Source organism: Rhinopithecus bieti, unplaced genomic scaffold, assembly GCF_001698545.2.
Source record: "Rhinopithecus bieti isolate Rb0 unplaced genomic scaffold, ASM169854v2 scaffold_5569, whole genome shotgun sequence".
NCBI lineage: Eukaryota > Metazoa > Chordata > Mammalia > Primates > Cercopithecidae > Rhinopithecus > Rhinopithecus bieti.
The window spans coordinates 788,747-811,321 of NW_016804856.1; the positions used below are offsets into that span (position 1 = coordinate 788,747).

Sequence of the window (22,575 nt, forward strand, 5' to 3'; positions counted from 1 at the left end):
AACAGGGAATATATTCTCAAACTACTGAAAAATGATTATCTTTTCAAATTATATATGCATACACTGCTTGTGAGCATTTAATGTCATATATTCACATGTAAGTGTATATGTGGGTGTGTGTGTGACAGATCAGATATACAAATGTGGGAACGAAACTGACAATTCATTCCATCCCTGGATTTCCTTCTCAATACATAAGAAGAAAAAAAAAAGCAGAAAAGTGTTTATTTAATTTCTTAGTTGCTCAATGGCCTATGTGTACTATTCTTTGACTACTGAAGCCTCTTTTATAATTAATGAGCATATCATAATCCAAACTTCATGAGAATAAGAAAGCCAGGAAATTAAATGGAAGGCATAGCCCCGCAGAACAAAGCTTGCCAGCATACCACTCACATTCGGAAGAATTATTTCCTCCCCACTAAGTAACTCACAGAGTCTTATTTAAAGTTTACAACAGCCTACTTTTCCTCTCCCGCCTCTCAGGGGAGATAAGAATACTTCTCAATGTGACAAAAGCCCACCTACTCAAAGGGAAGGTTAATTATTGCTACACAATTAACCTCACAAGAAAATTGTTAAGATTAATGAAGCAGTGCTTACTAAGTGATTACAAGTTCCTCATGACCTACTGTAGAAATATTTGTTTACCAAACACCTACATGTATATTAATAACAGATTCCATGCAAATTATTCCAATGTCTAACCTATAGACCAATATTATAAATTATAGTCTACGTATCAAAAAAAGGAATAAAGGAACAAAAGAGGATGAGAGGGAGAGAGGGAGGGAGGGGCTGTGAGCGAAATAGAAGAGAGAAAAGATGAAAGAATACAAGAGAAAAGGAAGGAAGATAGGCAGGAAGGAAAGGAAGGACAAAAAGAGAGCAGGACAAGTTCTTTCCTTTCAGCAAAACCACCATGCTAGAATAAATGTTTTTCTCTTAGTTCTGTAGCAATCATGGTTCAGCAAAGGACCACAGAACCTTCTCTCTAATGTAGGTTTAAAATAAAGAAAAACTCGAGTATCTTTAAATGATGAAAGAATAGTCTCCTATAAAAATACAGTATTGCTGTACTTATTTTAGTATTTATTAATTTTAAGTAGGCTAAAACAAGATTATTTTGATAAATCATACCTAAAATGGATTCTGGAGTGCCTTGCTAGCAATATATGCAGCTACCTCAGAGTACAGTGTGGAATATGTGCATACATTCTTCCCCCAAAATATCATTTACTGACATGCCCATCACCTTATTACATCTGGATTACAGAACACATCACCAATGTAACTAATCACTTTTTACCACATCACAACTGCTCCCCAATCCACCTCAACCGGACATTATAGATACGTCAGAATAGGATAGGTTAGGTTGCAGCGACAACACCAACCCTCAACTTCTCAGCGTCTCGAAAAAGGAAGTTATTCCTTGCTCATGCCTCACAGTCATTATAGACAGGCAAAGGCTTAGAGTAGAGGCTCTTCTCATTTTAGTCACTTAAGAACTGAGCTGAGAGAGGAGTCCCTTCTCTTTAGGTACAGGTATCCATGCTAGAAACAAAGACACTTTCATAGTCTTCCTCCAGCAATAAAATGACTCAGATCAGAAGTGAGCAATCTCACTTTTGCTCACAACTCATTAGCCAGAGTCAATCATATAACCCCATACAACCATTAGTAGGCCAGTAACACAATTCCTACATAAACCCAGAATGGTAGGCGTCTGGAACAATTTGGTGAAAAATATTCATGACACCTCGATTATCTACTGACATCTAAGTAATGTTAATGCTAATAAGCTTTTTGTTGTTATTTTATTAACATGTCTTCAGTTAAGGATATTCATTATGTGTAAACAATGAAAAGAATTAAACATAATTATTATTGCTCTAATAACTTCAGCTTATTCCAAGAAACTTGAGTTTGAAACTGAAATATTTGAGGATTATCAAAACAATAAAGGACAGGCAGAATGAATACCATCCAAATGTATTACATTTATAAAGATTTAAAATTAAGGCTTCTGAATATTTATCAATTGTACTTAAAAATTTTAAAGGATTCTAAATAAATATTCGTATTTATCTAAGTAAACTACTATTTGAGAAAAAGATATGATTGGAGTAAGCTAATTTGCAGGAGGGTTTTTGTTTGGGAGCCCAGGGTGGAAGAGGTCTGGAGTTCAGATGACCAGAAAGATGGAGAAATGTGGTGCCTGTCCTGATGTCCAACAGGGGGCCTCAGGACAAACTGGCTGCAGACAGAGTCTGAAGAACGTGTTTATGTTCCAGGAGCAAGAGGCAGGTCATAAGCAGATCTGTTATTTCACAAGTGTAACACAGTGGGAAAGCGGGAGTCTCACTGCTGGCTTAAACACAGCTTGGCTGCATGGCACTAAGGTCTGTGCTAAGCAAGAGCAGAGACTCTGAGTCCTGGCAGGAGATTGCAAATGCCTACCAGACAGTTTGAGGCATGGTGGAGAAGTGACAGAGAATGCTTATGGGACACTACCCAGCAGGCATTGAAGACACCTGAGAAGCACCATAGAGAAAGCTGAAGACTTGCATAAGAGGTGGGAGTTAGACTCAGGCAAACTCAATTATCGGGCTGTGTGGGGAAGAGCAGAGTATGGAAACAAATTAAGCACAGATAGATATGCAGGCCATAGGATCCTAGACAAATTATGAATTTTGTTCTAAGCAAAACACAATAAGAACAAACAAACAGTCCTTATACATACTTGGTGATCATAAAACTGAAACTATTAGTTTTCAATGGAAGAAAGTTTAAAACATGAATTTTTTGTATGCAGCTTCATATGGGGACACTGATTTATAGTTCTGCAGTGGTTTTTCAAAGAGTTCCTCTCCTACCAATACAGGAAGAAAGGAGAGACTGATTAGGCATGGCTTTAGGCTTTCTGTCCACTTCATCCAAAGCAGCTCTGTTTTTAAAAGGCTCTTATATATTGGCTTCCATTTAGAAAAAAAGGTTCCACTGCTAAGGGGAGAAAATGTTGTATTAATTCACATCCTACCATTTACTCATTTCTTTTGCCTAAATCAGTTCTTTATTTAGTGGCTCAACTTCTGTTCTCCTAAACTCCCACTGCTCCATATTTGTGGTTTCTGTGGTCTCAGAACGCAGAGGCCAGAGGCAAGCACATGTAATATTTATTATACCTAGAATTCATTTATGACCCTTTATTACCAATTGAACACCAAAGTATGATCATCAGAAAATTCCAGGGAAACCACTAAACAGAAAGAAGTCATATGTTTTAAAAGCGTAGATTTTAATATACTACAAGCTAAAGTATTAAAATGTTCTCTTTCTTGGAAGCGAAATGATGCTGCTCCATGGCTATTTGCTTCATCGTATTTGAAAGCAAAGCCTGTGAAAAATAAAATGGCCAATGCAATTGGCTAATTTCTCAAGCACCACTTAAAAAACATACAGTTTGCCCTTTAAGTTACAAAAACCAAGGCCAGCCAAAGAGAACTGACCACAGGCTGACATATCTGTAAAGGAAGCTGACCTCTCTTGGAAGCCAAAATAAACTGAAATTTCTCCGTCTACAGTGCAGAGGCAGCTCTTTGAAAGTTTGCCAGATTTATGTGGAAAGATTATATAAAGTAAAAGATTTTTGTTTTCCCAAGTTGCCCTCTTTTTTACTTATAATTATTATAAGTAGTAAACATAAGAAGTATTTCCAGAAACATTCAACAGACATAAAATGATTGTTTTGCATTGCCTATTCAAAAAAATCATAAAGCTGTTTCAATAGAAGTCTAGAAGAAAAGTCAGCCTTTTAATTTTTTTCAGTTACTTCTTTTCCTCTCAGGCTCCTTTCTTGATGTGAAAAGCAACAAATGGACAAACAAAAGGAAAAGTAAAAGCTGTAATTTGCCTTATGAAATTATAAAGGAAAACTTAGTTGCCTTGATTCGTTTTGGAATAAAACAAAGAAGATACACAAAATACATTTTGTGTATGTGTTTTGTTTTGTTTTGTTTTGTGACAGCAAGATCAACAGGCAAAATGAAACTTGAACAGCAACGAAAATTCTATTTTTATATCTTTCATTTTTTAAATGATATAAAATTAAATTCTTAAACTGTCAGGAATTTTTATGTTTTATATGGGAGCCTTGAAGTAATTTGTTTTTGTCAGCTCACACAAATTTCTTTGAACATCTAGGGCAGCGCAAATGTTCCATTGTCACATCAATACTGAAAATAAATATTATGTGTGATGTATATGAATGTATGTGTATTATATAATTTTTAAAGATTTTGGCCGGGCGCGGTGGCTCAAGCCTGTAATCCCAGCACTTTAGGAGGCCGAGACGGGCGGATCACGAGGTCAGGAGATCGAGACCATCCTGGCTAACCCGGTGAAACCCCGTCTCTACTAAAAAATACAAAAAAACTAGCCGGGCGAGGTGGCGGGCGCCTGTAGTCCCAGCTACTCGGGAGGCTGAGGCAGGAGAATGGCGTGAACCCGGGAGGCGGAGCTTGCAGTGAGCGGAGATCCGGCCACTGCACTCCAGGCTGGGCGACAGAGCAAGACTCCCTTTCAAAAAAAAAAAAAAATGTTGATGCAATAAAAAAAACCAACAGATAAATACAGAAAAATACATAGAGGGCCTAAACTCAAAGAAGAGTTATTAAGACAAACACATATTGATATTTTAATTTTCATTACTTCATTGTTATTTATTTCTCTGTACACTTGGGCTACTCTGTGCACCCATCTGCGAAAGGGATAATTATTACATAGGACCTTTAGTTCATTAAATGTAAGGACCACAATATAAAACACTGATTTCTGATTTATTTTATATATACTCCAAAATCACCTCACTAACTCAACTATACACCCCGGTGTTAGTCAGGGTCCCAGTAAGAAACCCATGGTTCTCAAGGTATTTTGAGAAGCAAGTACAACAGCATGAATAGTGCTTGGACTAAGCAAGGAAAGGTAGTTCGGTGCCCAGGGCTAGAAACAGTGGGGAGCCATTACTACCCACAGGCTTCAAGGAGTAAGGCTCCTGGTCACCTGAGCATCAAAGAGGGAGGTCACCTGACAGAAGCTATAACCTTCAACAGAGGACAGAGGCATGCAGCCAACCCACAGCAATGCAAGGGGAGAGGCCCAGAAAAAGAGACACCCTGACTTTGCTCATTTCTCACCTTCAATGCTATTTCTCAAGGTATCACAAGTTAACCAAGAATGCACGACATTATTTCTCCAAAACATAGATTTCCCCAGACAATAACAAAGTAAAAATCCAAGATAGATCATCTTAGTAAATCTATACAGACTCTGAACTTGAAATACATGCTCTTTAAATTTAATAATCTTAGACTGAAAATCAGTCGTTTTTTGAGACCTACCTCATATTTGTTTAAATTATGTATACAAAATAGAACAAAAAATCTAATGAATGAAAGCTTTAATTTGTAGACACTAGTCTACATTAAGTAGTACGTCAAGGTATACTCCAATTACTGTCCTGAATAAATATCAGGTAATTTTAATGATTAGATTTATCAAATAGCCCTAAATGACTGTTCATCTTTTATCTTATAGAGATGCTGTTGAATGTATATTCCAAAAAGAGTTATGCTCAGCTGAAATGATTGTCCCGTTATATATTTGCAGATTAGGATTCCATTAATCAGGTAAGATTTGGACTAAATAGTGTTGAAATATCTTTATAAGTCTGAATATTTGTGATTCAGTTTCAAAAGTACTCCAGACCTAGAGGGAGTAAGAAAATCTATAGCTCTGAAATTCTTTAGCTTTTCATTTGATCTAATTTGTAGTAAAATTATTTGAAAAGAAAGACCATGATTTTTAGAGTATTCTGCATAATTGACACAGGCCAATGGGGCAAATAATATGTACCTGATACAGTTTTTGCCCATTTAGAACAATACGTGCAATAGAGCTTTGCAAACTAGAAAGCATTTCCTGAATGATAGGTGTTGTTATATTCTTTGTATTTATGAAGTCTTTTTGTTTGTTTGTTTGTTTGTTTGTTTGTTTGTTTGTTTTGTTGAGACGGAGTCTCGCTCTGTCGCCCAGGCTGGAGTGCAGTGGCCGGATCTCAGCTCACTGCAAGCTCCGTCTCCCGGGTTTACGCCATTCTCCTGCCTCACCCTCCCGAGTAGCTGGGACTACAGGCGCCCGCTACGTCGCCCGGCTAGTTTTTTGTATTTTTTAGTAGAGACGGGGTTTCACCGGGTTAGCCAGGATGGTCTCGATCTCCTGACCTTGTGATCCGCCCGTCTCGGCCTCCCAAAGTGCTGGGATTACAGGCTTGAGCCACCGCGCCCGGCTGAAGTCTTTATTTAAATGTTTAGTTCTTTATTTTCTGAAGGGTGATATGTAAAGATTCTCTTTAAAAATGCATCTTATTGGAGAACAAATTATTAGTGTTTAAGTATATAAAGAAATTTTTTTAAAAAATTAATCAAAATTTTAAAATTGCCTTAAAAAGGAGGAACACCAGGAGAAATGTCATGAGATGAATGTTGTATACTACTCATCTAGTATGAGCCACCCAGGAAAGCAGATGTTTCTGTGACATTTCTATTACCTTAACATATCTGTTGTTAAAAAGTAATGTTACCTAGATAACCTTCCATGATTGACTCCACAATTTTCTTAATGCTTTTTAAGCATTAATGTCTGAGTACATTTGCTACATCCTAGATATTGCGATCTGGATCCATCAGCGTTCTAATGTCTTTCTCATGCCCATATTTGTTCTCTTTTGAAAAAAAAAAAAAAAAAAAAAAAAAAAAAAAACTCTCACTCCCCAAATAAACTTGTTTTTTAGTAGAAATAATTTGAGAAAATATTTATCCAGGATTAAGTTGGCAGGTAAATTATTTCATTTTACATAATAGAAACACAAACTAAACAGTAACCATTTTACCTTCATATTTTATAAAATGCCCCAGACATCATCATTGTGTGACAGGGATTGGTTACAGGAAAAATGCACATCCGCAAACATTTTAGATTTCAGAAAAGATTCCTATTCATTCAATTAATTTTCAGTTAATCAGCTACATGTTCATGTATTTAGTACATTTGTTACTTATTGAACTTTCCATGCACACTAGAAATACTTTATTAAACTTTTACAGCCATGTAGCTAGGTCACTCACTGCAAGCAGACAAAATTCCTGGAGGATAGCGGAAAGATAATTGAATGTAGAGCCTGTGGCATTTCATAGAGTCTCATAGATGATAGTTTTAAATTTTACCTTATGAAAATATCAGAATTCTCAAATTAATGCTAACCTTTTTGGGGGTTTTGTTTTTTTCAATATCTAATTATATAAGCATTGTGGGGGGATATTCGGGATCATTGGTCTCTAATAACTTTTCGCAATTCACTGAATGAAATTCCAGCAAAGTCATCCTATTTTCCAAGTGGTTAAATATGGACTAGCATTTCGAGATAATTTCTTTTCAAAATAGATCTCAAAACATAAACCGCATTTTGCAGAATCCAGCAAAGATTAAAATAGTCAGAAATCATTTAACTTAAATAGCTTTGCTGCCTATCAGCAATGATATTCAAAGGACAGCTTTCCAGGCCCAGGATGATGCACAGACCACTGTCTTTATCTAGGTGATGTATGATTAGTCATGCCGTCATCAACACAAAGGTATTGAGATGTTACCTTTTCTTCAATATCTCTATGGCTTTATGATCCTTGGTTAAATGCTCTAAATTCATAGTCAAGTTCAAATAATTAAATGGCACTCTAAATCATTATTGATTATCAATTATCTATGGTTTATAGCCAAAAAAAAAGAAACATACAGTTTCCAAAACTGCACTGATTTGAAGATAATATTTTATATCAATGTATATTAATGTACAAAATAAAATGTAAAGTGTTGGGTACTAGACACATTAAATACCATATAATTATATCGTATAATGAAAATATATAGAATAATTATAACTGTTTCAAGTGTAAATCGAATACTTAAATAAAATTCTACTTCACAAAGAAACATTATAAGCAGTTTCAAACATAATGAAAAATATCTCAGTGAAAATTTTTTTCGATTACGATAATAGGTTATAAGAAATCCATGCTTAACATATGTAGGTCTCATTCTAGAGAGCTACTACACCTTCTACACTCAACAACTTCATTATGAACAGCATTCTTTTGTTTCAATTTTGCTTTGTTCATTCATATTTTTAACCATACACACATGAAATATGGAAATCCTTCTTAAAGTTTCCAACCCAAATTCCCTTTTCTGGTCCCCAGGATTATACTCATTAAGAATTCCATGCACAAAACATCAAGTACTCAGTAGATTCCTAATCAATCAATCAACAAATGTTTGCATAATAACAAAAATACCAGAGAAAAGATGTTTTTAAACCAATATTATCACCCCCTCCTCTCCACAACACATGCACACACACTCTTACACAATTAAAAGTTTCAAATGGTCCTCAAAACTTTGCAGACCCATATAACTGCTATGTGGCATCACATAGTTACTCAAGTTACTTCTTCTCTTCCTTGCCATTCTCCCTACCCAAAAACAAAACAAAAAATAAAATGTACTCCAGTCCTGTATATGCAAGTTTTATTAAAGGTAAAAAACAGACAAAACAACAAATAAAAACATATGAAGTACTATGAAAATTCAGTGTTATCATTTGTATTTATTTTTATCAACTCGCCAAAACTTAGAAGTCTTATTTTTTGTTTTGTTTGTTTTTGACAAAGTTTTGCTCTTGTCGCCCAGGCTGGAGTGCAGTGGCCTGATCTCTGCTCACTGCAACCTCCTCCTCCTGGGTTCAAGCAATTCTCCTGCCTCAGCCTCCTGAGAAGCTGGAATTACAGGCATGCACCACCTCACCGGGCTAATTTTTGTATTTTTAGTAGAGATGGGGTTTCATCATGTTGGCCAGGTCCAGAACTCCTGACTTCAGGTGATCCACCGCCTCGGCCTCCCAAAGTGCTGGGATTACAGGCGTGAGCTACTATGCCTGCCCGGAAGTCTACCATTTTGAATGTTAACTTTTTCCATCCTGGACACAGGTCATCATGTCTGGGTAATTTTATTTTATACAAATGATAAACAATTTCTAATATTTTATGAGAAAATTGCATAAGAATATAGATATGTCTGAAATAAAATGTGAGTTTTAATCAGGAATTGTTTAGATCTACCAGAAGTTGAAGAAGGGAGTTTGAGGGAAAAGAAAAGGGCAGTGGGCCGCCACGGTGGCTCCTGCATGTAATCCTAGCACTTTGAGATGCTGAGGCAGGTGGATCACCTGAGGTCAGGAGTTTGAGACCAGCCTGGCTAACATAGTGAAACCCCATTTCTACTAAAAATTCAAAAAATTAGCCAGGCGTGGTGGTGCACACCTATAATCCCAGCTACTTAGGAGGCTGAGGCAGGAGAATTGCTTGAACCCTGGAGGCGGAGGTTGCAGTGGCCTAGATCGCACCATGACACTCCAGTTTAGGCAACAATAGGGCAACGCCGTCTCAAAAAAGAAAAAAGAAAAAAGAAAAGATCACTGACATTTATCGAGGGCCTAACATAACTTGAGCATACACGCAGTCTCATTTAGTATGACACTCCATTACAATAGGTATTATTCTCAGTTTATTAGTTAGTCAAGCTCAGTCACTTGTCAAAAGTGCTACTAAGTGGCTGAGTCATTTTTGGGACCAAAGTTTTTCTTATACCAAATCATGCTTCTCATTTCAAGGAAGTGACACATCTAGAAAAAAGTAATATCTCTGATTTCTTATTAGTTAATTGAATTGGGAAGAAATTTCCACAGGCACTGACAGGAACTGAAATATTCCAAGTAATTAATTTTATTAATTTTTTATATATGATGTCATTTCCTATCCTCCTATACCCTGAGAAATAAGCATTACTAGCCTACTCTGAAAATAAGAAAGTGATAATATAGAGTAATAGTCATTATAAGGAACAGCAAATTAAAACTCAGCTCTCTTTGATTCATGATCTTAAAACCCAAAACATACAATTTAGAAAAAAAAAATTTTGTTAATCTTATTTTTAAAGAAACAATGATTTATTTTCCAAGTGCCAGATTGCTTTTATAGGTAATCGATATCAGACTTAGCCTAAAGAAAAAACTATGATTTATAAATTAGATACATGGAAAAAAATCAGCTTAACAATAAAATTGCTTCTATTAGGAAAGTAAGTAAAAGAAAACATGCAAAAAGCTGGATTTTAAGAGAAGTAAAATTCCTATCTTGATTTTGGTAGAAAATGAACTTGAAGTATTTATCTACAGCTGTAGTAAAAATCCTCTGGAACACATATGCTGGCACATGTGTGCATGCATGGCATACATGAAAATGCACTTGTGTTCACACCCCTCTTAATATTTTAAATCTATTGTCTACAAAAAATATGCTACCATGTAATGGAGTTTTCTTTCATTAAATGCTACATATACAAGCTACTCCTTAGTTGGCGAAATTCTAAGATGGCAAACGGAATAACTGTGGCATTTTGTTATACTTGACCAGGCCTACAAATTTTACTAATATTCCATCATTAACATAGATCATAATCAAAAGTGAATAACAGTTAACATTGAAACTGATGTGTAAATAGTCTTTTCCTATTTCTTGGAAAGACAGCTTATGTTTATCTTCAAAGTGTGGAGGAGAGGATTTGCAAAATGTCATTACTGTACAAGTAATGCTAGGGCCAGAAAAGAGAAACAGAGAGAGAAATGAAGTCAAATAAAGAGATAGAAATTGGCAAATTTTCTTACCACTTTTTTTCTAGATGGGCATACATAGCAAGTTCTATTTATCATTGACATTTTAAAATAAACATACAAATAATTAAGAATGTTTGTTAGTAAGTCGTTCTTGTTCTTTTAAAACTTTTAAAATAACACCTTGGAGATCAGGAACTGATATCAATAATGCATTAATAAAATTGGAAATTATAAAAATAGTAGCAATCTTCTGCTAATAAAGCTGTAAGTAAAAGGTGGATGCTTTCCCAAAGTCATGTATTTCTATTCTTTTTATTGTAACCTATTTATTGCTGTCTTTCCTATTGAGATATTTTTGTTTCATTTATTTCACATTCATTTCAACCAATATTTACTAAAACCCCGTTCAGAGTGTGCTGGATAATTGAAAGCCTCAGGAATTTTTTTTTTTTTCTTTTCTTTTCCTTAGGTAGAGTCTTGCTCTGTCACCCAGGCTAGAGTGCAGTGGTGCCATCTCGGCTCACTGCAACCTCTGTCTCCAGGGTTCAAGCAATTCTCTGCCTCAGCCCCCTGAGTAGCTGGGATTACAGGCTCCCACCACCACACCCAGCTAATTTTTGTATTTTTAGTAGAGACAGGGTTTCACCATATTGGCCTGGCTGGTCTTGAACTCCTGACCTTGTGATCCACCCGCTTCAGCCTCCCAAAGTGTTGGGATTACAGGCGCAAGTCACTGTGTCCAGTCGAGATGAAAATATTAATGCAAAATCACACTGCAATATGACGAATGCTAGAAAAGAAGTATAGTATGTGCAAAAGTCTGTAGGATCTAGCACAGGCAAACGGCAAACTGTCACTCTGTTTCTTCAAGGAACAACAAATTTAGTAAATCTTTCTGCATTCTGATAAAGAGTATGGCATCCTGGCAGTGATATACAAGACAAAAAAGGAAGATGAAAAGAGTGTAAAGAGAAAGGTGAATGATGACTCCTAAAGTTATCTGAGGGCAAACAGAACAAAGGTAAAAAGAAATGGGGACAATTAAACTGACATAGACTCAAATCACTTTAGACTGCAAATATGTGCCTAAAAATACCAACACATACACACGCAGGCATGAGCTAAAGTCTACACAGGCCTATGGTGAGACTTCCCTTGGGGAGTAGAATATCAAGGATTAGCAAAGGCAGAGTAGAAAGACAAATGAGTGTGTGTGTTCAGATTTCCTGGAATCTATACAGAGATCCCAATTTCCTTTCACATAAGTAGCGCCATTGATGCCAGTAAGAAACAAAGATTCCATTAAGGCTTATTACGTGATTTAATATCCTGGTGTGGAATTTTTCTGCCAAAATTGTTTTAATCATTTATTGTAAATGAAGTGGCAAGAAATAAGATATTTTTATTCCACATTTTATATCTCAGCTATACAGTCCAGAATTATCTTCAGCAAAAGAGTCCTATAAACCATAGTAAAGACCTCAGGACAATTAAAGATGACTTTGTTAACAAATATCAGTCTTTCTCCAGACTTGTACCTAAAATCTGGTAAACCACAATGTCATTTGAATTTTTTTTTTTTTTTAAGTTATAGCCCTTATATGTTAAGAGGTTTTAAAAGCTGTATGGAATAAGACATTTTATTTGGGAAAAAAAGTCTTCATTTTGTCAACTTAATAATTCACAATTTCATATAAAAATTAGAGAAATAACTAAGTTTCTATAATGACATGATACCCCCCAAATATGTCAAATATGATCTTAAATAAGAAATTTTTAAAATGTACTCAAATGTAATACTTTAATGAAGCATTAGTCAAATAATTTACTTTGTATGATTATTCAAGATCACATTTGTAATTGTTAGTGTCACTAAAAACAGTAATAGTTTCTTGCTGTTGTTTTCTGGTTATTAAATTTTTCAGCACATGAATATATTATTAAAGAAGGTTCTAGCATAAATCCTGTCTCAAAGTAGGCATCCCACTCCTGACAGTCTATTGTTTCTTCAATACTAAATACCAAATATGAGTTCATAATACCAGTGGACACACTCACAATATACAACATTTGGTATGTCTTTGCCATCACCATCAGTATTACACAAAACAATCTGGAATCACATGTACTAAGTGTGAAGACTCTTTGAATTTGTGCCACTTCTATGGTGTAATACATGTTGAAGATATTTCTATTCCAGGCAGGCCTTCTGAGTCAGTATTAGTGAATAAAATGGGAGTCAAAGGAGAGTAATCTTGTATTTATTCCTCGGGTAACTTAAAAGACAACCTTTTAAAATAGGAAATGGAAAACACCAAGTAATATAAAATATAAGTTGAATTTTTAAAACCTAATTTTAAAAGCTAGAATTACATGCTATCATATAAAATGACACTCTGGAATAAAATGAGATATGAGTAGCACAACTATATGTAATGATTAACCTCAAGCTCTATGTCATTATATGGTAGTTTACTTGAAATGGTATTAAATAATTATTTATTAGTATTTTATATATCATTAATATCAAATATTGAAGACAAAATGTACTTTGCTTAAATTTGATTAAATCAAAGGTCAATAGATTTTCACATTCCTTTCCTACAATGTAGCCTAGCCAAAGAGAGATTATTTAACTGGGGTAAAGAGTGGTACATGTATTTTGTAAGAATTACTTAACAAATGTATCAGCTACAATTGTGTCATCAGTAATTCCTTATCCTTACCTTTCTGACCTCAGAATACCTAAACAAAGAACACAAATTCACAATGTACAGAATAGACTATGCACTTCTACTGACATAGTCTATGTTGCTCCCCTATGAGACAAACTTTTTCTAGTTCAACTCTGTTAACATCATACTGCACTTTAAATGTAAGTATATTTGTCAGTGAACGTATTTCTTTTTCATTTTGCCAGTGAATTAACAACAATATACAATTTGTCTCCCATGATCTAAAATCACTCTTATTTGTCTTCATTTACAAAACAAATGCCTATCTAGTGTAGCTTCTGTAAATCCCAGCATTATCTTAACCCACATCTCAGGATCATGATCAACAAAATCTTTGAAAATCATGCTTATTGTGCACACTAAAACTTTGTTTTTGTCACTTACTACCTTTCATATAAAAGTTGTGACACTGAATTCACTTTCCACTGTCATCAGTACTCAATTTTATGATAGAAATTTAACCATTGAAGAAACAGATTTTCTAAATTTTATTAAAATAACAATAAAACAAACAAAAACCAGCTTCTTATGTTAATTGTTTATTAGCCAGGTTGTAACATCACATTTTTTGAGTGTACTGTAGCTTCTTATTCTAGGGGACACTAATTAGTTTTAAATGGTGTTAAATACCATCCCTGCAGTTGCAAGTGCTTCTCTGGGATTTTTTACTACAGAAAATAACTCCTGCAATTTAAAACCACTTTGTTTTCTTCAGTCACCGCTGATAGTGAAACAGTGACCTGCAGAAGTCTTTAAGGTTTTCACCCCTCTCTCACTGCCATTAGTCTGCTTTCATTTTCTAACAGGTCTTTTCCTCTCCTACCATCGCTCTTCCATAATTCCCATCCCTTAAATTGCAGCCAACAGAGAAATAGCATTAGGCTATTTAGGTTCTCCATTCCTCCACTCCCCCTTACAAAGCCTTGGCTACCCTTAAAGAAAATTCTCCAACAACGTGTCAATTTTATATTGGCCACAAAGACAACGTCTGTTGGTTGAGGAAAAGGAAAGAGGGACTGGAGCTTGGAGACTGGAGTTTGGCTGTCCCTTTCCACAGACTGGGATCTTTGTGGTGATCAGAAAACATTTCCTGCATAACAAATCAATACACTCTCTGGTTGCTGGATTGGGAAGCAAGAACTAATATGTATCAGCAGTGTCCTTAAAGGAATGGAACACAACATCCATTAACCTTCCAAACAAGAAAAGTCATTTTCTCAAAATATGTCATGCTTTCTTGCATTATGACACATAATCACAACCTCAAATCCTCTGGTAGCTCCCCCACTGGGGATTGGGTGAAAACTATAAATCATTCCTGTACTTTCTTTTTCTTCCGCATTTCCGCTGCACTTCCTCCCCCTCCCTCCCCCCATCTAGCTCTGAGAGGTTCCCTCTCTTCTGTGCATCAAACGGGGACCAAGAAGATAAAGGCAAAAATTCACTCTCAAGAGGCGGATGGGGTCCTAAAGGATCAGTATGTGTTTTCATTTCACCCCTCCACCCTGTCCTCAGGCGACTCCAGAGCCAGAAGACCTGGAGAGTTTGCGCTTCTAGTGACTTCCTTCTGACCCAGGAAAGAGCAAGCGTGCGAGATTTTTGCGCAAGCACCTCAAATAAAATTCCAGACCGGGGAGAAGGGGAGGTATACCCCTGCCTTCATGTGTCAGGAAGTCATTTGGTCCAAACAGGCAAGCTAATGAGTTTGCACCACCTTTTAGCCAAGATGCCCCAAAATCAAACCTGGAAATGGGTGGGGAGTGAGAGGAAAGGACTCTGTGGGCATAGGAGAGAGGAAGTAAAGTGGACGTTTTGCTGGGCTGGAGCAGAAGAGAGATGTCTATAAATCCATTTCACAGGTGGAGCGTGTGTGTGTCATCTCAAGGGGCTGCAGCCTGAATAATGGCACCGCTCTCCCTCCTCACCAATCTCTAGCGCAAGCTGGCTCTAGGTTTCTGTATCTTTCTCCTGAAAATTCCACCCGCACTTCCAGCGCATGCTGGTGAGCTATCCAGCCCTCACTGCCCTATCTCTAAAACCCTGAATCCTAAAACTAGCTCAAGAGACCTTCAGTGAATAGCACAGATCAAATGAATCCAAAAGTGACAATAAAGGAGAAAAAAAATAGGCCTGTGTGTTGAAACAGCACGTTTTAACTCCATCTCCCAAAAGTGCTCCCCCGCTCACCTTCCCCTCTCCTTTGGCCACTTACCTTCTTTGGGTGGTCGCTTGGCCTCCCTGGTAAGATTGCAGACTTGGGTGGTTTGCAGCTCCTGGGTCAGGCAGCCCTCTGTCTGCTCATTCAGGGGTAACACCAAGTTATTTAACAAAACCAGCGACTGGTCGTCGATCCCCCACTCTCCCAAATGCTGAGGGCAGGTGCATTTTGTATACATGATCCCACATGATTCTGTTCTCCCATTTTCTGATTTTAAGCAGCTCTCCAACCAAGTGCATAATACATGGCAACCAAACTGGCTTGGGCTGACCTTGTTCAATACCAAAAACTCAAAAAAAGATTTCTGATCTTCTTCCCCTTTTTTCTGTAATCCTGGGAAATCAGTTGGAAATACTCGACGTATTTGAATAAAATTTTATCATATTGTAGAAAACGAAAGCATTCTTGGAATTGCAGAGTTGCATTATAGAATGATTCTTTCTTAAAAGATCCTTTATTTTTTCATGGGAAAAATGATCAAACTGATAAGCCAGGAGTGAAAAGTTAGAGCAGCTAAGGTCCTTTTTGGAAAATTTCAGGTAAATGCTATATTTGGTTGGATCTGGATTTTCCAGCGTCCAAGTGCAGTTTGTAAAGTTTTTGGGAAACATTTCACTTACAGAATACGATCCATAAATGACTCCCTTCACCAAAGTTGAACACCAGAAGTCTTGGGCAGCATTAAATCCAAACATAACCAGGAGATAGGTGGAAAATATATAAATCAGCAGGTTACGAACAGCCTTCATCCTATGTCATTTGGCCTGTAAAAATGGCAATGAAAGTAAAATGCAAGTAGGAGTCTACACGCATTGAGAAAATAAACTCCTTTCAATATTACAGCCAGCTGTTTTCAAGATTTCAGTAAAAAACCCTTTTAAAAGAAGGACAGGTAATTTTATTTTATAACACAGGAAAATTATCTGTTGCTGTGTGAACAGCGCCCTCATGTGGCCATTCACAGTGGTCAAATTCGCAACATTCCATTTAAAAATAACATTTAATAGATTATTAACAGGAATGCCCTAACTTATCTACCACGATATCCTCCACGTCCATTATCATTCTATCGAATGAAAAGGGAAAACATGGAGCTTTAAAACGTCATAATGTAAACGCTAATTGTCGAAACAGTATTAATCAGTCTATAGTCTATACAACCTCTCTCTCTCTCTGTCCTCTGCCAGCAGTAAACACCATCATACAAAATCTAATCTGATAATCTGGGAACAGGCTGTCATCACATTATTTCTCTTCTCTTAAATGTGAAAAGTAATGATGATAAATTATGGTCACAATTTTAAAAGCACAAATGATAATTTATTACAGATGGAATATCATCTCCCAAATGCCCCACTTGCCTTTGCAGGGGCCACCATGTGAACTGCTCAGAAATTCCTTTGCAAAAACAGGAGCATTCATGTGGATTAATTAATTTTTAAAACATCATTTGAGAAAGGGCATAGATGGATAAACACATAGGGGAGACTTGTTGTTCAACATCACCATTGAGAACCAGGATTTAAGGCAGTCATTTCAATGTGACATGCCCTCTTGGGATACATAAAGTAGATCACTGTATTAGTATCTGTATCCAAAGGTGATGTCAGAAAAAAAAAAATCCAAAACCATAGTAATTGAGCTGGTTTCAGTCTTTCAATTTTTGAAAAATTATCAATTGTAATTTAAGGCTTACACATGGTAATAAAATACATTAGCATTTTTGTTCCTAGCAGATTCCAATTATTGAATTGCTCCCTTTCCAACAACAACTCCAAAGCTCCTCTTTTCTTTTCTTTTTTTTTTTTTTTTTTTTAATTTCAACCCTGGCTTTGGATAATAAAGTAGTCCTTGATTATATTTACCTCTGTAAGTTGTTATCCAAAAATAACTTGAATATTTGTCAGCTTTAACCTTTAAGAAGTTATTTCTTAGAATAAATGACACTGCTTTTTGTTTGTTTGTTTGTTTGTTTAGCCTTTGAGCTGATAAAAGTGATGCCAAGTTAATTTTAAAAGTCTTTAGGCTGCAGTCTCTTCCACTGTTCTGTAAACAGAGACAGACATACAGACATATAGACAGTTAAGAGTTTTCATGCCTTTGCCTGGGTCTTCTCTGAACCAAAGGATAAAACCCTCTTCCTTCCCATTGCATAACACACACCAACGCATGCACACCAAATCCAGTGACCGAAGTCCCTGAAGACAGATCTGCATTTTCTAGATTATAATTCAAATTCTATGTCTTGATATAGGCAAACACAGCCCCAACTCTAAATCTCTATATAGCAGCAGTTTAAAATAACATCAGAACTGCTGGGACCATCAAAACAGTGTTCTCTGTTTCAAGCAAATAGCTCAATGAATAATGCATTTTCTTCATGAGAAAATAAAGCCAATGAGCATTTAAAGGTTAAAAAAAAAAAAACAAAAAAAAAACAGAGAAAGTTGTAAGAAATTCTGGAAATAATTTCCTTTTTTCCTTTTTTTTTTTTTGCTGTTGCACTTTGCAGGCAATGCAGGTCTGCGCAGTGTTCTTCAGGATAGAGTGTAGGCGTTGAGAGCCAATGTGACAATAAGTGTCTAAATTAGGAATTCCATCCATGAAAGGGGATTTCATTTTATAATCAGGAACTCAAAAAGAGGTCGTATGTCTTTCCCTAATGAAACTGGTACTTTTGCTTCCATTTATTTGACAGTGCATGTCTGCAATGCCGTGCTCATCAATGATCAGAAAGAGTGAGGAAATAGCACTTTAATGCCTGCTCAAGAGAGCACACTCAGTATAATGCTCTTCATTTTTCATCAGTCTGGAGTACAGAGTCTTGTTTTGTTCTAAATAATAAAAAATAAATCATTACCCTCATCCCCTTTGGACTGCAGGGACCGTTCAAAAGCTGTATTTCCCTCTTAAAGAAGAGGTGGGGCAGGGGCAAAGGCTGGCCACGGAGGTGTCAAGGATGTTTTATTTATTTATTTATCTATCTATCTCTTGCTGAGAAGCAAACCAGCATTGAGTTTAGCTATTCTCACAACTGATTTTCTGGGTGACACTTTAGTTTAGTCGAACATAGACGGCGCCATCACTCCACAGATTTTCCCCCCAATAGAAGACCCACTGCCTTCTCTTAACTTCCTTTTAACCTAAAAATTTCCCCCCATAAAATTACCCCAATCACACAAAACTGCCAGATTTTCTAGGTCTCTCTGCTTATTCCTTCTGACCCAGCACATCTCTTGAAAACCAGACTTCTCTAACTTTTCAACTGCGGCGTTTAAGTAAATGCAGACAGTCGGATTTGCTCACAGCCTCCCCATCCGCCAGCAACAGCCTTTCCTTTCATTTTCCTCCCTTCTCAAACATTAAGCCCAAAGCTCCACGGTGGCGACCCCCGGCAGAGAAAAGGTGACCCCTGGACCCCCTTCCTTACCTTCCACTCCGAAAGCTCAGGGAGGCTCTTGCTCTAAGACACCAGCACAGGCACGCGTCCCAGCAACAGTGACGGAGAGACTCCCCTTCGGTCCCAATCACCGTTGCCCATTTTCCCCGGTTCAGCTTCCAAAATCAGGATTTATTTTAAAAAATGCATACATACGAAAAGCAAAAGGTGAGGGGTGGGAACGAAAGGGGGGTCGATGAGAGAGAGAGAGAAAAAAAAAAAAAGCCACCAGGAGCCCAGAACCTTGCGCCGTATCCAACTGAATCCAACCTCCAATCCGAGGGGGGGCTAAAGGGAGCAGAAGCCCCCCCAAGGGAGACTCTAAGGAACCCCCCAAAATGTAAGTGGCTTAAGAGTGAAGATTTGTTCCATAAAAGCTACCCCCAACAAACCGATTAGCCAAGAAGCAAAGAAAGCGCTGAGACGAGAAGTGACCGGCGGCGGCGGCGGCCGCTATGGCAGATTTGTTGGGGCGGTGGGTTTATTACGGGAGTATTCGTGGTCGGATCTCGGATCGGAAGGCTCAAGCTTATGCTCTTTCCTCTTTCCGCTTTCCTCCCTCCTCCTCCCCCCTGCAGGTACTGATGGACGGACGGCGACTAAGGAGAGGGGGGAAAAATCCTTGGCTGGTGATGTCGGAAAGCTGTTTGAATGCCCAGCGAGGAGGGAGGCGCGAGAGGGAGCGAGATAGTAAAGCTCTGTCTCGGGTGTGCGCGCCGGCGCGCGGTGCTCGCTCTCCCTTGGGCGCACGCGCTGGGGCTGCGCGTGTCCCGAGAGCGCGTCAGCGCAGCGGCCTCCCGCGTGCTCGTGTGCGCGCGCGTCCCGGTTGCCGCAAGCGTCGCCGATTCGACCGCCCGCCTCCTCCTGCACAGGACATGACGGTGCGAGCCAGGCCAGACCCGCCAGAGACTCGCTCGCGCGGCGCGGCCGACATTGCGACTGGGCGCTGGAACATGCCCTCACGGTGCGACGGGCGGGCGTGTGTGAGAGAAGGCGAGGGGAGCCCGGCGGTGGGTAGAGGAGGACTTCCGGGAGCGGAGAGGCGGCCGGGGGGAGAGGCTGGAGGGAGGGGGGCTTCACGGAGCTCCAGCCAGGGCCGCGGTGCGCCTGCACGTCACGGCTACTCAAACCCAAGCACGTCCCGAAAGCGGTATTTTCTGCGTCTGGGAGGTTTTTGCATCCTCAGTTCCCACCGCTGGGGCTGGCGGCGACCAACTGTAAGAGAAACTCACTGGGAGGCGAGGCAGGGGGGTGCGGAGGATGGGAAGGCGACTCTGAAGGGTGGGAAGTGAATGCTGGACTTGATCGTCTTTCTCTGTCTTTCAGCGCGGACCTGTCGCAGCCAGAGAGCTGTCATTTTAGCACCGGGATTCAGAATTGATCCAGTCCGCAGCGGAGGGGGCACATCCCAGCTCCCAAGCTGCTGAGTGTCTCTGGCTGGAACAATAGTAGTTTTTCTCTGCGAGGCTGCAATTAACATCTTATTTGTTCTGGCTCCATACAGGCTTTGTCAGGATCGCGGTGCGGCGACCGAGGTTGAGCTCTTGCATTGCTTTCTGCTTGGCAATGGAATCGTGGTTTCGGGGTCTAAACTTTTGTTTCGTTTTGTAGTCTTAATGCATCTGATTCTTTTTCAAGTTTCCCTAGTAACAGGTTTGGGGACGGGTGGGAAGAAACGAGAAAAGGGGTGAAGAGAAACAACCAGATTATATAGAAAGGGAAAAGGGATAAGTTTCCCCACCTTTTAATCTATCCATCTGCCTATCTATTATCTATCAGTCATTTTGCCTCCTGGACAGTTGGCTGACCAAGTGTCTGATAAACCAGCTTCAGATACACGCTACAAAAGGTCATTCGCCTCCTGATTATGTCTCTACTTGTAAACGCAGTTGGTGGTTTGCAAAACAAGTGCTAAAATAGTGCAAGGATGTGGTGGGAGGAAACCATAATGGGCAATTTATATAAAGTGCTGGAATCTTCATAAGGGTGAGTTTCTCGAGCGGCAGGTGAAGTTGAATGAAGCAATTTTCCATCATTTGTTCCCCTCACTCTTGCATTTTTTTCCTCCGCTTGTTTCTCTCCCCTGGAGCGATTATGGATAGCCAAGAACACCATTTTAAAAGAGATTGATAGTGAAAACAGGAAGATGCTGATGGTCTTTTATCCACTGAAGTTGTTTGATATATTAAAATTGGTCCTTTACTTCTTAATACATATTAACAGAGTGACCCTCTTCAAGGCTTTCCCTTCTTAAACGAGTGCCTGGGATAAACACTCTGTAAGGGAAACAGTTAATAATTCCCCAACAGGCTTTAACTATTTTCCCAGTAACAGATCACCGGCAAGAGAGCAGCCTGGGTGGCATTTTGGTTTTGTGTCATTTTGGTTCTTTACAATATTTTATTCATTTAAGGAAATGTTAAAAGGAAATAATTAGGGTTTATATCCAGAACAAATTTTGAAACACCGTTTAAGCAAACACATTTTCTTTTAAAACAAAGAACAGTGAGCAACACAAAGGAGAAAACGTTTTATTTCAACTTCCCTAGAGATCATAATTATGATTTTGCAAGGCAATTTGGTCATTTCTGTTACTTTATCCAGAGGAAAAGAAAACCATGACAGATGTGGAATAAAATGGAGAAAAAAATGCTTTGGATGGTTTATACATAAAAGGAAATAATAGGAGGTTCAATTATACTTCTATTTCGCACCTAGTGATTTCTCATATTATCTTGTAACACTGTGATTTTGATGTTTCTTAGAAATTCTTAAAGTCGTGACACAGTGGCATAAGAATAACAGCTGAAAGGGACAACTTAAAGGGCTTAATCCTAAATGGAAAGGATCACTTACTCCCAGGATCATTTATATTCAAGTAGAAGTCAGGGCAGGGTCAGAAAAGAAAGCCACCCTTAATAAAGCCCTTCACCCTTCACATTGTTTCTCAAAACCTTCATAAATTGCAGGCTACCGAGCTGGCCTGATGATGATCCTGCTGAGATATATTTATAGCAGATGATTTGTGGATGATAACTACGCCAAGCAAGACACGGTCTCCATAACCCCAGGCTCGTCTGACTTCCTCAGGGGATTATAATCAAGAATCAGGAAAAGAGCCCTATATGGACAGTCTGGTCTCTGGACACTAACAACAGCACAATCCAAAGGCAAAGCAAGGAGGAACCACTTTGTTTCATGTCTGCAAGATGCTCCATATAGAAAGCATTGCTGACATGTTGACCCAACAGCAAAAGAGAGCAGCAGTTCACACACCCTCAGCTCTCTGTCCTTTCCTTTCTATTGATGTTGGTCCACTTTTATGATTTAATACATATTAAATTCAACATTTCAAATTATAATTATCTGCTTTCATTGGTCTTTTCGCGAGTCC

The 22,575-nt window shown here is 38.3% G+C and overlaps 1 protein-coding gene and 1 long non-coding RNA gene across 2 annotated transcripts in view; one reads left to right on the forward strand and one right to left on the reverse strand.

The window, feature by feature from the left end:
- The window catches only part of ADGRB3 (adhesion G protein-coupled receptor B3), a 779,954-nt gene extending 760,049 nt beyond the window's left edge, over positions 1 to 19,905 (reverse strand). The window contains 4 exon segments of the mRNA XM_017870735.1: positions 15,737 to 16,119; positions 16,121 to 16,506; positions 17,608 to 17,788; positions 19,173 to 19,905. Of these exon segments, the coding sequence (XP_017726224.1) occupies positions 15,737 to 16,119; positions 16,121 to 16,491 (754 nt within the window). The 5' untranslated portion in view covers positions 16,492 to 16,506; positions 17,608 to 17,788; positions 19,173 to 19,905.
- A 342-nt stretch (positions 19,906 to 20,247) lies between these two features.
- LOC108528748 (uncharacterized) overlaps positions 20,248 to 22,575 on the forward strand; it is a 9,645-nt gene continuing 7,317 nt past the window's right edge. The window contains exon 1 of the long non-coding RNA XR_001885287.1: positions 20,248 to 20,398. This is a non-coding gene — a long non-coding RNA (uncharacterized LOC108528748). The remainder of the gene's footprint in view (positions 20,399 to 22,575) is intronic.